We start from the raw sequence: 16,683 nt of genomic DNA, 5'->3' as shown, positions 1-16,683 counted from the left end.
TTTTAAGTGTGTAAGCACAACAAAAGGCAGTATGTATGAATTTCTATATTTATACACGACACCATCATTAATACACGACTTTACTTACTTCTGACACATTTGGCATGGGGTTAAATCCACACTGGTTACAGACAGTGCTATTGCATTCAGTGCAGGTGTTGTAGTTCGGTGGATCTTTGGATCCCATGTTGAGTTCCACCTTACAGAGTGGACAGGTAGACTGGCCTGGTTTGACAGTGGCTTGGGAGATTGTTGCAGCCTTTGGAGGCTCTGATGGAGCTTTGTCCACTTTGGCCTGTACCGAAGGAGATGTCTTGGTCTGTTGGGGTTGATCTGGCTTTGTCTGCAGTTCTTTCTTCTGGGCAGCAGGGGACTTAATCTCTTTTGCTGGGGACAACTTGGGAGAAACTGGTGGAGTAGTCTTGGGCTGGTCCTGAACAGCTGAGGTAATCAAAGTGGATGCAGAACTGAAGATGGAAGAACCAAAGCCGAACATTTTCCCAGCTGCTGAATCTGCCGGCTTTGCAGCATCAGGTTGAGTTTTACCACCTCCAAAACCAAAGAAGCCTCCTGACTGTTGCTGTGTTGCTGCTGTGGCATTACTCTGCTTACGTTCAGTTTGCCTTGTCTGGTCTGGTGTTTTAGGACCTGGTGATTTCTGCGGCTCCTGTGGCTTCTTCTGAGCAGGAACTGGGCTGGGTTGCTTTTGACCTTCTGGCTTAGTAGAAGCCTCAGCTGTAGCTGGCTGTGCTGTTACAGACGGTTTCCTCTGGGGTGAGACTGTCTTTTCAGGTTCAGCTGGGCTGATGATGTCTTTCTTTTGGGGCTTTGCAGGTATCTGAGAGTTGACAGAGGCCACTCCTTGGGGCTGTGTTGCTCCTAGAGCCCGCTGCATCTGGCAGGTGAGACACAGCCACTCTTTTACCTAAAAAAACAAAAAACAAAAAGAAGAAAAGGTTAAATTATAAATTGTTTAGTAATTAGCATACTGTAATTATATTTTAATTTATGTAAGGCAATGAGTATTTTTCTGTTATATTTGAGCAATTGTTATAAATCTAGTAACAAAGAGTAAATGGGGATTTCAGTGTTTAATGTTCCAAGAAGATAATGAATGTAGACATGCATAATTTCAGCACAATGAAGAGCCAGCAAGGGACACTTTCAAATAAAAGTGAATGTGCTGTAATTCTTTACAGTCTATCTGCAGTCAACTGTGAAAGAAACTGTTGTAAGTAATATATGTTTTCTCAAGTCTTACCGCTGTTTCATTTGGCATAGGGTTAAATCCACACTGGTTACAGACAGTGTTCTTGCATTCAGTGCAGGTATTGTGGTTAGGTGGATCCTTTGAACCCACATTGAGTTCAACCTTACAGAGTGGACAGGTAGACTGGCCTGGTTTGACAGCGGCTTGGGAGACTGCTGCAGCCTTTGGAGGCTCTGATGGGGGTTTGTCAATTTTGGCCTGTCCTGGTGGAGGTGTCTTGGTCTGCTGGGATGGCTCTGTTTTCTTCTGCTGTTCCAGCTGTTGTGCACTAGGCGACTTGACTGTTTTTGCAGGAGACATCTTGGGAGAAACTGGTGGAGTAGTCTTGGGCTGGTCCTGAACAGCTGAGGTAATCAAAGTTGATGCAGAACTGAAGATGGAGGAACCAAAGCCAAACATTTTCCCAGCTGCTGAATCTGCCGGCTTTGCAGCATTGGGTTGAGTTTTACCACCTCCAAAACCAAAGAAGCCTCCTGACTGTTGCTGTGTCGCTGCTGTGGCATTACTCTGCTTATGTTCAGTTTGCCTATTTGTCACGGACACTGCAGGCTTCGCAGTATCAGGTTGCTTATCTCCAGGTTGGCCTGCCTGATCTGGTGGCTTCTTTGGAACTGCCTTCTGTCCTTCCTGTGGAGTTTTGCGATCAGGTGCTGGACTGGCCTGTTTCAATGGTGCAGTAGCAGCTTCAGGTTTGCCTGACTGCACAGATGGTGCAGATGGTTTTCTCTGTGGTGAGGCTGCTCCTGGGGGCTCCTTCTTTTGTACAGCAGGGCTTGGACTGTCCTTCCTTTGTGGTGTAGATGGTTTGGAAGAATCCTTCAACTGGGCTGCAGGAGGTGAAGGAACTTTACTTGGTGATATTTGGGACTTAAGTTTAGGAGGCCCTGGTGGCTCAGATGCTCCAACTGCTCTTTTCATCTGGCAGTTAAGACATAGCCACTCTTTTACCTAAAATACAGTAGACACTGGTTATGTGCTGCTTTGGAATTAGGAATTGCAGTAATTCACAACAACCTGAGTGTTTAGACAAACAGACTCCTCAAAACTGCACTACAGCTCAATGAGGTTTTGTAAAAAGGTCACAGATCATAGATCAATAAACACATGTAATTTCAAATATGCTGACTGCAAATACAGTGTAAATGCATACAATATGTAAGAAATAATTTCTTGGTTGTGTATTCCTTTGCTTACCTCTCCAATAGGCATTGGGTTAAATCCACATTGGGTACAGACGGTGGTCTTGCACTCAGTGCAGGTGTTGTAGTTTGGAACATCCTTAGAGCCAATGTTAAGCTCGACCTTACACAGGGGGCAGGTGGTCTGGCCTGCATTAGGAGATGTTTGGGGGATTGATGCTGCCTTAGGAGGCTGTGATGGAGCTTTGTCCTCTTTGCTCTGGCGGGATTCTTCTGGTTTCTTCTCCTGCTCTGGTTTCTGAACAGGAGTTTTGGGCTCTCTTGCTGGCGACATTTTGGGAGAAACTGTCGGTGTACTTTTTGGAGAAACCTTGGGAGCAGCAGACATCTTGGGAGAGACTTGTGCTGGCGCAGACATCTTACGAGAGCTTGGTGGGGTAGTACGTGATTCATCCTGAACAGCAGATGATATCAACGTGGATGCTGAGCTGAAAATGGAGGAACCAAAGCCAAACATCTTCCCAGTGACGGACTCTGTTGTTTTGGACTCATCAGGTCCTTTTTTAGGACCACTCGAGCCAAATAGATTTCCTGACTCCTGCTTTGTATCTGGGGTGACCTTACTCTGTTTTAGTCCAGGTTGACTTGCCTGGTCAGTTGGTTTCTGAGAATCTGGTGCCTCCTGGATATCCAGAGGAGTTTTCTGACCAGGAGTTGGGCTAGCCTGTGTGTTAGGTTCTGGTCCTTTAGCAGCCTTAGTTGCCTGTGTCTTCTGAGGAGAACCCGGTGTAGGACTCCCCTTCGTTTGAAGTGTATCAGGCACTGGAGTCTCCTTCTTTAAAGGTGCATCAGATTTCAATGACTCCTTCTTTTGAGTTTCCACTTGGTTCGGACCTGTTAACTTCTGATGTACAGCAGATGGAGACATTTTGTTGGCTGCATTTTGAGGTTTCATTGAAGGTCCTGTGAGTTCAGATGCACTAAGAGCTCTCTTCATCTGACAGTTCAGGCATAACCATTCTTTAACCTGCAAAAAGAAAATTCATCAAATTAAAATATGAAACATTAACAACACCTCCATACAATCACATTACATTTCAAAATATGTAATTTATAGAGTTAATGGTGTATTCCTGTTCAATTATTGGCTGTCATATGTTAGTTTTACCCTTTATAAGTTTGCATCAAATTGTAATTTGATCATCTTTGCTCTTATTACCTCTGATACGTTTGGCATTGGATTAAATCCACATTGGTTACAGACAGTGTTCTTGCATTCAGTGCAGCTGTTGTAGTTGGGAGGTTCCTTGGAGCCAATGTTGAGATCCACCTTACAGAGTGGACAGATAGATTTGCCTGCCTTGTGAACAGCTGGGGAAGGAGCTGCATCCTTTGGAGGCTCTGGTGGAGCTTGTCCTACTTTGGCTTGATGTGATGGAGAGGTCTTGGGCTCTAGTTTCTTCTCTTGCTCTTGTTTCTGAGAAACTGGAGATTTAGGTGCCTTTGCGGCTGCCATCTTGGGAGAAACTGGTGGTGTCGTTTTGGACTCATCTTGCACAGCTGTGTTTATTAAATTGGATGCAGAACTGAAGATGGAGGAACCAAAGCCAAACATTTTTCCACCCAGGGATTCAGCAGGCTTTGCAGCATCAGGCTGAGGTTTAGTACCACCAAATCCAAAGAACCCCCCAGATTCCTCTTGTGTAGTTGAGGTAGTATTACTCTGCTTACGTCCAGTTTGACTTGTCTGGTCTGATGGTTTCTGAGGACCTGTCTTTCGACTCTCCTGTGGAGTTTTCTGACCAGGAGCTGGGCTGACCTGTTTCTGACTTTCTGGTCCTTTCACGACTTCAGCCTTTGCTGGCTGCCCTGCTGCTGGTGTTGATGGTTTTCTCTGAGGAGATCCTGGTGCAGCTGTCTCCTTTGCTTTAGATTCAGCAGGTGTTTGAATGTCTTTCTTTTGGGGTTTATCTAATGGGGGAGTTTCCTTATTTATAGCATTGGCAGGAGCAGGGACTTTATTTGGTGAGGCCTGTAGTTTCATCATGGGAGTTCCCGGAGGCTCAGATGCTCCTAGAGCTCTCTGCATCTGGCAGTTAAGACATAACCACTCGTTTACCTATAATAGAGCAAACAGATCATTAGTGACATTTAGATTGGTGTTGTTTTATCGTGAAGGTGTTTTAACTCTAACAATATATTACGTTATTGATAAAAATACATGATGTAAAAATCATTGTTAAAGTAATGTTTCTGTAATCTACTGTGTTCTTTTCTTACCTCTTTAACATTTGGCATGGGGTTAAATCCACACTGGTTGCAGACAGTGTTTTTGCACTCTGTACAGGTGTTGTAGTTGGGAGGATCTTTAGAGCCCACATTGAGTTTGAGTTTACAGAGAGGACAGGTAGACTGGCCTGCTTTGGAAACTACTGGGGAAGCTGATGCTTTCTTTGGCGGCTCTGATGGAGGACCCTTGGCCTGCTGGGGTTGTTCTGGTTTCTTCTCCTGTTCTGGTTTCTTGGCAGTGGGCGGCGTGGAGTCCTTTGCAGCAGGCATTTTCGGAGAAACTGGTGGTGTAGTTTTGGGTTCAGCTGAGGTGATCAAAGTAGATGCAGAACTCAAGATGGAGGAACCAAAACCAAACATTTTCCCAGCCGCTGATTCTGCAGGCTTTACAGCATCAGGCTGACTTTTAGGACCCCCAAAACCAAAGAACCCTCCTGACTCTTGCTTTGTAGCTGTTGTGGCATTTCCCTGCTTTTGTGCAGTTTGGCTTGTCTGGTCTGGTGGTTTCTGAGGACCTGTCTTCCGGGTCTCCTGAGGTGTTTTCTGACCCGGAGCAGGGCTGGCCTGTTTACTGTCTGGTCCTTTAGCAGCTCCAGCCTTGGCTGGTTGTGCTGCAGGTGAAGATACTTTCCTCTGAGGCAAACCTGGCACAGAAGTCTTTTGTAGCGCATTAAACGCAGATGTGTCCTTTTGAGGTTCAATTCCACCAGCAGCTCGTTTCACCTGACAGTTTAGACAAAGCCACTCCTTTCCCTTAAAAAACACAACAAAGAAACAAATTATGCAGGTACATATTTTAATAATAACAAATCACAATGAAAGCACTAAACTTAAAAATGCTAGGAGCTCAGGTGCCCTATTCTGAACAGAAACACACACAAACAACACACACAAAATCATGGGATACAAAAACCAGATTCTGTGGGTGACTACAGCAATTTAGATGAAAACAGGACTGGGTAACTCCAAATACTGGGACTAATGAGGCATGTGTAATCTTGATAAGCTGCATGATGTGAGAAACACACGACACACTCCTTGTTTATGCTTTTGGTAACACCCACTCTTTACTACAGTATTTAAGAAAAGTGCATATCCGATGTTTGTATTTAATTAAATGTCTTTAATTTAATCAACTAATTCATTCATCACAAAAATGCCAGCTTATAAAAAAGTAAGCCAAGTGACAGTCCTGCCAATGTTTTAGTGGTTCAGACTACACATGTTAAAACATCCACTTTCACAGAGTGCTCACAAAATGCACAAAAGCATCTCTCCATCCTGATCTTGGTTCACTACTATTTTAGCCATTAGTTTAAGCAGTATCACGAGATCAAGTAGCCTTGGAATGTCCTTGGCAAGGTAGCCTACTAACTGTGCATTGAATTACAGAGTCATGTGTCAAGTTCTCTGTGCTTCAGTATGCCATGTCCATTTACCTTGTATTTGGTATTCCCTACAAGGCAATCCCCACGAGGTGTGTGTGTGTGTGTGGGGGGGGGGCATACAGGCATACAGCCTGCATACAGCTTTTAAACTGATGCTCTACAGTATTTAACATGGTCACCAACAGCTGATAAACTGTTTTCTAAGAATCATGGATCAATTCTCTAAAAACTAACCAAGCCCCCCCACCCCCAATAGAACATGTGATTCACAGCACTCCTTTTTTACAATGAGCTATAAGACTATAGGGGAAAAACAGGTGTGTGAAGTTGCTTTTGTGTGCGAGTGTGGCCCTCATCTGCCAAAGGGTCTGACACATAGCCATGTCACTGTTTAGTGACTAGAGGCACTGTGTGTGCAGAATATAGGGGTGGGAATCACCAGAGGCTACACAATACGGTATTATCACGATACTTTAGTCACCATACAATATTATTGAGTTTTTAAATATGTTGCGATATTCTGAGTGTTGCGATAAAATATATTGTGATATATTGTGATTTATTACCTGTTTTCAACTGCAAATAATGTCCCCAAAGTAAAACTTTGTCAACATCTGGTTTATCTAATAAGACAATATTTCAGTCCGTCTATCTCACTTAAGTCATTTTGCAGCAAAATGTATCTAGTGGACTAAAAAAGCAACTGATATTATTATCAAATTAGGCTACCTAAAGTTTAATTTGTAAAATTAAGAATTTATATAATAAAAAAATCGATACTTGGCACTGTGTCACAATATTGCCACACAAAAATATCGCAATACTTTGCTGTATCGATTTTTTTCCCCACCCCTAGTAGGATATGAAATTAAAATAGCTTCACAGCTTTGCCAATTTAGTCTGAGGATTGGACATTCACAGCATTAACAGGTCTGAACAGAGAGGCAAATACGACTCTTATTTCATGAGAAATGTTTTTTTTTACTACTGACTTGAACTCTGTAACCTTAAAATGACTGCTGCCATGTCGTCTGTTCATGTAAATGAGTTATGACATTGGGGAATAACACTCCAAACAACCACTCTAAACATCAAAAGGGAACTTAACAGCTTCAAGAAGCTTAATTCACAAATATTATGAGCAGGCTGGAGTTCTGAATCTAAGTAATGAACACTTTGGAGATATTTTTGGCCATACTGTAACTGAACTGAATCAGGGAACAGGAACTATACCAGGAAACAGAAGCACTTTGCTTCCAAATTTATAAATTGGTATGGTGGTGTATTTAATCACTGAGATCTCTTCTTTATTCATTCATTACTTAATTCAGTCAATATAATGTGTGTCTTACCTCATTGACATTTGGCATGGGGTTAAATCCACATTGGTTGCAGACAATGCTTTTGCATTCAGTGCAGGTGTTGTAGTTGGGAGGATCCTTTGAGCCCATATTGAGCGCCACCTTACACAGCGGACAAGTGGATTGACCTCCTTTAGGAACGTTGTGGGAGGCTGTTGCTGCCTTTTGAGTTTCCGATGGTGCTTTGTCCACTTTGACCTGTCCTGGTGGATTCGCCTTTGCCTGCTGGGGTTGCTCTTGTTTCTTGTCTTGCGCTGGCTTTTGGACAGGAGCTGGTTTGGTCTCCTTTGCAGACTGCATTTTGGGAGAAACTGGTGGTGTGGTTTTAGGCTCATTCTGAACAGCTGAAGCCATTAAAGTAGATGCAGAACTGAAAATGGAGGAGCCAAAACCAAACATCTTCCCAGTCACCGACTCTTCGGGCTTCGCAGGTTCAGTTTTAGCACCACCAAAGCCAAATAATCCCCCTGACTCCTGCTGGGCGCTGCTTTGCTTGCGTCCACTTTGACTAGTCTGGTCTGGTTTTTGAGACCCTAATGTTCGCTGGGTCTCGGGTGTCATTTTCTGAACAGGAGCTGGACTGGCCTGTTTTTGACTTTCTGGTCCTTTGGCAGCTTCACCCTTGGCTGGCACTTTTGCTGATGTAGACCGCATTTTCTGAGGTGAACCTGGTGCTGACATCTCTTTTTTGACAGGTGCAGCAGGAGATGGTGTCCGGTTTTGAGGAGCAGGAGCTTTGTTGGGCGTCGGCTTCTTCATGGAAGGTCCCAATGGTTCAGGGGCTCCTTGGGCTCTTTGTATCTGGCAGGTGAGACAAAGCCACTCACGCCCCTGTTCAAAAATAAAAAGATACAGACATTTTCACAATGATTACATATCAATGCGCAAAATTAGTTAAGTGGCATCACAAACAAATGTTATAACCTATAACAATGAACTTATAGGTAAACTATGCAGGATTTTCCCTAAAAAACAATGTCTATACAACATATACTCATACAAAAGTAATTTATTGTAATCATCACTTATGACCCTCTAGAAGTGTGTGATGGGGTGTGTACCCCCACAGTGCGCAGGTGAGGTCGGGGCTGTATAAAAAGGTAGAGACCAGCTGGCATCAAGAGACACAGTGCCAAAAGACACAAATATAGCAAGGCGATACACCAAACGAGAGTGAATTTGGGATCGGTTTTTACTTTCACTTTCACCTTGGCTAATGTGTCCTGCATAGTGTAACTTTAAACACCAATCTAGCCATGCCAATGCAAAACAACCATTGTTATTTTATCTTAATTCAAGACAGCCTGAGAGAGATGATGCTATTGTATAATTAGCATATATCTTAGATAATATGCAGTGCGTAATTGCAAATCTAAATTATATATGCAGTAAAGCGTCATGGATAATGAACTTTCATCACTTAAGACTGCACTACTATGACTGCACTGAATAGCATAATAATTTTCAGTTGTCAATGAGAACTGTAGTAATAGCATTCATACTTCATAGACTTATAATAGCATAAGAATACATAAGAGAAATGACACATAAGCAAATTTCTACTTACGTCAGAATCTGGAGGACTGAAGCCACACAAGCTGCACACTTGGGTTCTACACTGTGTACAGGTTTTATGATTCGGTGGTTCCTTGGTGTGCATATTAAGTTCTGTTGTTTTACACACTGGGCAAAGGGACTTAGCTGCTGCTTTTGCCTGAGATCCAGCTTTAGTTGGTCCCGGTGATGAGGACCCCGCCCGTGACAGGTCAGGTGTACCAGGTCCCTTAGGCCCTTGTTTCTGATGTGCAGGTTTATCAGACGACTGCTGCTGGGGTGCAGTCCTGATGCCTTGCTGTTGTTGCCCCACCTTAGATGAGCCCTGTTGTTGCTGTGAAAGTTTTGGTGAGCCCTGTTGTTGCTGTTGTTGTCCAATTCTTGGTGACCCCTGTTGTTGCTGTCCTACTTTAGGTGACCCTTGCTGTGAGCCTTGCACTCCAGTCTTTGCAGGTTGTTGCTGCTGCTGTGCACCAGTCTTAGCAGGCCCTTGTTGTTGCATCCCTGTCTTAGGTGGAGCCTGTTGTTGTGACGCTGCCTTTGGAGATCCTGGCTGTGCTCCACTCTTGGTCACAGTCGGTTGTTGAGCTCCAGGTTTAGGTGAGCCTTGCTGTGGTGGGCCCTTAGGTTGATTTTTCCGTGGCTCTCCTTTAAGCTGGCCTCCAGGCTGTGTCCCTGCCTTTGGAGCAGCTTGTTGCCCACCAGGTTTGTTTGGGGGTCCAGCCTGTCCATTACCTTGCAGCTGTGGTGATCCTTGTTTCGGGGGAGGCTGGCCCTTTTGCACAGGGGGGCCCTGGCCTGATTTTTGGGCTCCCTGCTGCTGTTGGGGGCCCTTGCCAAAGCCTGCTCCTGGCTGCTGTTCTCCAGATGGCTTCACCCCCTGCTGGGAAGGTGCTTTCTTATCCCCCTCGCCTTCATCTCCAAATAACCCAAACTTATTCACAGCAGAGGACACAGCATTGAGGGGGTTGGCCCCGCTAAGGAATTTGGAGGAGAACATAGTGGGGTCTTCGTCCTCCTCCTCTTCCTCCTCCTCCTCGTCCTCCTCGTCCTCCTCGCAGGAGCTGGATTCTACAGGACTGTCGGAGTCAGAGCAGGAGCTGTCTCCTCTCTGTCCTGGCTCTCCCGCAGAGGCCTGGAGAGGGGCTGGGGCCGGAGCTGTGGAGAGGGCATCTACAGCCCCAATGCTGCTACTGCTGCTGCTGCTGCTGCTGCTGCTGCTCCCTGGGCTCTCCTCTGGCTCAGCATCTACATCAGACTTCCTAAATGCACAAGAAACAGACAAAAGGATAAGTGTGAGATGACAGGGAACAAGACATGAGGGAAGGATAATGAAAGAGAGCATGAGAATTTGTGAAGCACATTCGCAGTCGTGTCTGAGCTAATATGCTGTCTGGTACACAAAGTAAAAACCTGCTGCTGCAACACCGTGCTAAAGTGTAATGGATGCAGAGGAAACATGATATCACTCAGTCACTATGGTGGGGTTTGGATGGAGGAATTTACATTAGAAAACACTGTAAACTGCGTCTTTGTCACAGCACGGTGCTTGATAAATAAAATTTACTCCCACCCCGGATGAAACGATGATCATTTGCATAGCAATCGTCACCTCTATATGGAGAAAGCCATTAATGATTCAGCCACACTTTGATTTACTCCGCTCCGACTGTTGCTTTCAGGACCATGGAGAGGGTCAGAGCCGCTCTGTTGATCACAGCGTACACAAACCTCACAGATCCCTTTCAGCAGGCAATACAATACAGAGCAATGTGCAACACAGGAGGCGGATATCGCTCTCAATGCACCCGGCTACTATAAATCCCAATTCAAATGACCATTCAAGGTGGACTTACTATTTTTCTTCCACAGTAAAAGAATTCGACTTTCTCTGCTAACCGCATCCTCGGGGTTTCCGTGTCATTCATCACCCAAATGGCACCGAGTGTCGGGGAGTGGGAAATCTCATGCAGGACATGTTTTACAGCAGCGAGACGAGTAAACACAGGAAATCTAGCGCGCTCTCTGGAGAAACTGCAGGCACATCCGGGTAGGGGCCCATCAAATAACGCATGGGAAGTGAATACTGATACTTTTCCTTTATAAAAAGCAACATAAAGGGCTGTGCAGCTCTGTGATCAGCTGTTATTTTTATACGTAACAGATGAAGGATACTACGCTCAGCCCACTGACAGCACCCATAGGCGGTTAAGTGGGATGTATCCACAGCGGGTTTTTTTTTTTACCATAATGAAAAAGCAGCATGCATTACCACTGTAACACGTTAGTCCGCAAAGGGTACGAGGTGATGACAGCTCCGTGCACACTGGTGAGCGGAGAAAAAAAAACAGATTATCACCTATTTGTGTGCCCTTGACCAGGAGTCTGTTCAGAAATCGCAAAAGTCTAAATGTTGTACGATCCGGAATGATTTGAACGCATCATAAATCAGCTTGGACACCCGTCAAAAGCCATGTCATCGGTGGCATCTCCCGAAATACCATCTGTTTTCCGCGCCGTGTCCCCCCTTACTCATCTCCTCCCATCCTGCAGCCGAGCATCCTTCACCCTCCACGGTCACAATGTCAAACGCCGAGGCGCGGCATTCCAGTGAAAGCGAATGGGGAAACCGTACCTTCAACAACAGCAGATCTGCCTCCCTGTCCTCGCCCCAAAGCTCCCTCGGATATCCCCCTCTCGTCCGTGACTGTCTGATCGCCGAGGGATGGAGGGCACAGGGCAGCAGATAGAGAGCGATCAGCATCCACTCCGCCTCCCGCAGCAGTGCGCAGGCGCCGCATCTGACAGGTGATCACAATATATATCACGCACGGAAATTGAAATTAAAGGGGACAGGGCGATTTATTTCCCCCGGAGTCACGTGTTATCGGCGTCGAAGACCTTAAGATTTACCATCCTGCGTGATAGGTTGCACATTTTCTCAGCGTCAGTGACATATTTGAAATGTCACTGCAGTGATCATGAGGAGTATAGAGGGCTAATGTGAGTTTAGCCCCAAGTGTGCTGAGCCATAAGAGGGATATCACTTTGAATTCCATTTCACATGATAGCCTATAAAACACCACAATCTATTGTGATTTTTTCTGTTCTATAATGTACACTGGAAATACACTCACTGGCCACTTTATTAGGTACACCTGTTCAAGACGACCTGCTGAAGTTCAAACTGAGCATCAGAATGGAGAAGAAAGGTGATTTAAGTGACTCTGAATGTGGCATGGTTGTTGGTGCCAGATGGGCTGGTCTGTCAGAAACTGCTGATCTACTGGGATTTTCACACACAACCATCTCTAGGGTTTACAGAGGATGGTCCCAAAAAGAGAAAATACCCAGTGAGCAGCAGTTCTCTAGGTGAAAATGCCTTGTTGATGCCGGAGGTCAGAGGAGAATGGCCAGACTGGTTCAAGATGATAGGCAACTGTAACCTCTCGTTACAACCAAGGTTTGCAGAAGACCATCTCTGAACCAACAACATGTCAAACCTTGAAGCAGATGGGCTACAGCAGCAGAAGACCACACCAGGTGCCACTCCTGTCAGCTGAGAACAGGAAACTGAGGTTACAGTTCACACTGGCTCACCAATACCGGACAACAGAAGATGGGAAAAAACGTCGCCTGGTCTGATGAGTCTCGATTTCTGCTGCAACATTCAGATGGTAGGGTCAGAATTTGGTGTAAACAACATAAAGCATGGATCCATCCTGCCTTGTATCAACGGTTCAGGCTGGTGGTGGAGGTGTAATGGTGTGGGGGATATTTTCTTGGCACACTTTGGGCCCCTTAGTACCAACTGAGCATGGTTTAAACACCACAGCCTACCTGAGTATTGTTGCTGACTGTGTCCATCCCTTTATGACCACAGTGTACTCATCTTCTGATGGCTACTTCCAGCAGGATAACGCACCATGTCACAAGGCTCAGATCATCTCAAACTGGTTTCTTGAGCATGACAATGAGTTCACTGTACTCCAATGGCCTCCACAGTCACCAGATCTCAATCCAATAGAGCACCTTTGGGATGTGCAGCCGACAAATCTGCAGCAACTGCGTGATGCTATCATGTCAGTATGGACCAAAATCTTTGAGGAGTGTTTCCAGCACCTTGTTGAATCTACATGTATGCCACCAAGAATTGAGGCAGCTCTGAAGGCAAAAGGGGTCCAACCTGGTACTAGCAAGGTGTACCTAATAAAGTGGCCAGTGAGCGTATATTGACACATTGCAAGTAAGGAAAAAATTCATCATGGATTGTTTGTAGGCACTTCTGTCTTTTTATAGTCTATTCCAAATTAGAGCTGCAGCGATTAATCGATTAATTGATTTGTCGAGTCATTATCAACTATTAAAATACCAGCAACTAATTTGATTATCCATTATCTATCAGTTTGAGTCATTTTTTTGAAAGAAAAACAGACAAAATTCTCTGATTCCAGCTTTTAGATGTGGATGGATTCTTCATTCCTCTATGACAGTAAACTGACTATCATTGGGACATTTGATGACGTCATTTTGCACTTTGGGAAACAGTGATGAACATTTCTCACCATTTCCTGACATTTCATAGACCAAACAAATAATCTAATAATCAAGGAAACAAGCGACAAATCAATCAACAGTAAAAAATTATTATTAGTTGCAGCTCTATTCCAAATACACATCCATATGCGTATGTGTGTGTTCATTTCATCTCTCAGAATGAGCTGGTCATGTGCCCGCTTTGTCTTTATGAATACATTCGTCTATACCTGATACGATCGAACAAGAAATATTGTCATCCAGACAATGATAGATCATCCATCTCCATTTTACATATCTTAAACGTCATCCATCTATCAACCCTGTCTAAGTGCGAGCGCACACAGTAACACAACCCATTTCAGTAGAAATCAATACATCTCAGAACTATCATTGAAATTCCCTTTTCATATTTCTTTCTCTTTGTCAGTTTAGCAAACCTAATTGCTCCCTCCACACAGACTTGCCTCCAGATCTGCTCCGCCTGGCACACAATGCTGGATTTAATCCACACAGCTCCCAGATTTGGATATCAGTTGATAGGATTGTAAAGCAAAATGTCTACAGGTAATGCCATAATTTATTTACTTTACTCAGCATAAACACATTTTGGGCCAGACACCTTTCTCCAGCAATTCCCTCACTTTGCATACACCGTCTAGACATGTCCTCTTGGGTCGGAGTTAATTGTTGCTGTTGGTTGCATTTTAGTTTATAGAATACCTAATAGAGATGTACGTAATAGGAAGTGAACACCCACGGACACAAAGCACCTCTTTAGTCCATGTAACCTGTCTCTTCTTCCTGTGCTGGCCTCCTTATCCTGGCATTGCTCCCACAAGAGTTTTTCTACAAAGCAGATGTGATGTGAAGAGACAATCTGGGCAATCTTATCCTGTGCCGCTGTCAGAGTGATAAAAAACTAGCTGGCTCTCTTCTCTCCTTCTTCAAGCTCAAGGCCAGATGAATAGACACGCTGGGACTTCTGTCCAACCGTTAACTGACCACGATCTCTGCAAAGCATTTGTCTGTGTTTACGCAACTTTGTAAAATGTCACAAAAAAACTTTAAACAGGACAAAGTGAAAGTTTGCTGTTGCAGAATACAATCTGGAGGTTTAGAAAACTTGATTTTATGGCAAGAAGAAGGAGGAGAATGAAAAAAAAAAAAAAACACCTCCATAGATGTCACCCTCCTGTTATAAAAAAAGATAATTCACGAGCTGTGATTACTAATCATCGAAGGAAAGGCTTTATCTAGAATTTCTTAATGGACACATGGCCTCCCACAACCCACCCCGCCCCCACATTCGCATGCAAATCCACACACACGACATACAGTAGATGAAGCCCTATTCAGTATGTGGTAAGCGTGAGTGTGGGAAGGATGGAGAGCAAGTGGTGTGTGGGCGTGTGGAAGAGTTACGTCATGCGTGATGTGTGAGCGGCATGAATCGCCATGGTCTCTCTTTGGAAAGTGCCAGATTTGGCTTCACTGCAGACACACACACACACACACACACACACACACACACACACACAGGAAACATTCATCAGCACAATCTCCATCTGGGGATATAGGCTTTGCAGTGGGCTCATACGCGATCCGGAAATCCTTTAAGTAATGTTAGACTGCTTATATCTACCTCATCCTCACAATCTGGTACTTGGAAATGTTTTTTGGTAGACATAATATTTGACGATCCTCTTCCTGTTTCTGTGGTGTATCAAAAAAGAACAAAAGTCAAAGCAGGCCTTGTGTCCTTACAGTACATGCCACTTCTTATTACGCAGTGGGAGATGTAATTGTATGTTTTCTCTAACACAAACAAGCACTATTTATCCTGAGAGGAATGAGTAAGTGCTGTTTCTTTGGCCTGTTATTTTAAAGCACATGACAGTAAACAAACAGCTGCCTAAAAAAAATCTGAGTTTATCACTAATGTTTTTGGTGTTGTTTAACTGCTTTCATCCTGCTCCACAAGTGAGTCGTGTTTGTCAGTCAACAATATTATGTAAGACTGTAAGACAGCAGGCAATCACCAGATGCGGCACCATCATGTTCTTTTCTTTTGATGTCCCCCCCGCTTGTCAGTTTAAATGCAATAACTACAATCTCCTCTGTCACCATCCTTTTTTCTCCCACGCACACTCTGATAACGCCAGGACAGACTTAAATCCCGCGCTCACACAGCTGAAGCATCATAGACTTTAACAACACCGCTCAGTCGTACAGAGGGACCCCAACATGAATTGTGCGCTCTCGTGTGTATTGAGGGGTGAAAAGAATTCAACCTGCTCATGGGGAACAATTTAAAAAGCTTGGATATTAAAACATGTTTCACCTGCAGATTCCTTTTGTCTGGCTTTACCACGTGTGAGTAAATTCACTTCAAGAGACTGAGATAAAATTCCCATCAAAGGCCTTTTTAATATCAGGTTTTTCAATTCCTTTCCAGGTAGATTCCCTCAGGTGACAGACAGAATTCCCCACAGGAACCTCAAGAGATGATTAGCATCAGCCACTCTGCTTTCTTCTCTCTGGTGTGATTTAACAGTTCACATAGAGACACGAAGCCTATATTAATCTACCAGAAGCTTTTAGTTTCTTAGTCTCCACATTCAAACCTTCAAGTGACAAGATTTCTGAAGCTACGGTGCCGGTATACAATCTAACATCTACATCTAGAAAAGGCTAGGCTAACATTTGATATAAACTTTTATGATAAAGAGCATTTCAAAAGACTTTTACCTCGTTGTTGAGAGGCCTTAAAGTGATACTTTGTCTATTTCAATCAGATTTCTATCATAACAATGTGGATAGTATGTGTAAATGAATTGTGGCAAACTTCCCTCCTTCTTACCAGTGCCCAGATCCCCCTGCTCATCTCCCAGCTAAAACCTACCAGATATTCGCTGGCTCTGGGGCTGTTACTTGAGGTACAGATTGTACTTCCACATTTTTGTATGCCCACAACCTTGGACACAAAGGGTACGGTCCGAAATACTTACTCCTAGTGAGCAGAGAACACTCTGGCACAAACTGGACTGTTTGTTAATTTGGACTGTTTGGACACACTGTGCAGCAGAGCACCGAACGGAGTGAATGTGTGAGTACCTCAGTGGTCGTTCATTTATGAAGAAACT

At 44.3% G+C, this 16,683-nt stretch overlaps 1 protein-coding gene across 8 annotated transcripts in view; it reads right to left on the bottom strand.

Annotated features, from left to right (window-relative positions):
* Positions 1 to 11,782, bottom strand: part of pclob (piccolo presynaptic cytomatrix protein b) — a 65,133-nt gene extending 53,351 nt beyond the window's left edge. For all 8 annotated transcript variants that reach the window (XM_078167940.1, XM_078167941.1, XM_033635556.2 and 5 more), the window contains exons 1-8: positions 11,637 to 11,782; positions 9,015 to 10,263; positions 7,439 to 8,278; positions 4,690 to 5,451; positions 3,629 to 4,528; positions 2,465 to 3,436; positions 1,262 to 2,218; positions 89 to 925 (exon numbers count right to left, since the gene is read on the bottom strand). In XM_078167940.1, the coding sequence (XP_078024066.1) occupies positions 89 to 925; positions 1,262 to 2,218; positions 2,465 to 3,436; positions 3,629 to 4,528; positions 4,690 to 5,451; positions 7,439 to 8,278; positions 9,015 to 10,001 (6,255 nt within the window). In that variant the 5' untranslated portion in view covers positions 10,002 to 10,263; positions 11,637 to 11,782. The remainder of the gene's footprint in view (positions 1 to 88; positions 926 to 1,261; positions 2,219 to 2,464; positions 3,437 to 3,628; positions 4,529 to 4,689; positions 5,452 to 7,438; positions 8,279 to 9,014; positions 10,264 to 11,636) is intronic.
* Between the last annotated feature and the right edge of the window lie 4,901 nt (positions 11,783 to 16,683).

Source organism: Epinephelus lanceolatus, chromosome 5 (assembly GCF_041903045.1).
Source record: "Epinephelus lanceolatus isolate andai-2023 chromosome 5, ASM4190304v1, whole genome shotgun sequence".
Classification (NCBI taxonomy): Eukaryota; Metazoa; Chordata; class Actinopteri; order Perciformes; family Serranidae; genus Epinephelus; species Epinephelus lanceolatus.
The sequence above is the reverse complement of the archived record's forward strand: the minus strand, read 5'-3'. Positions and strand labels throughout refer to the sequence as shown.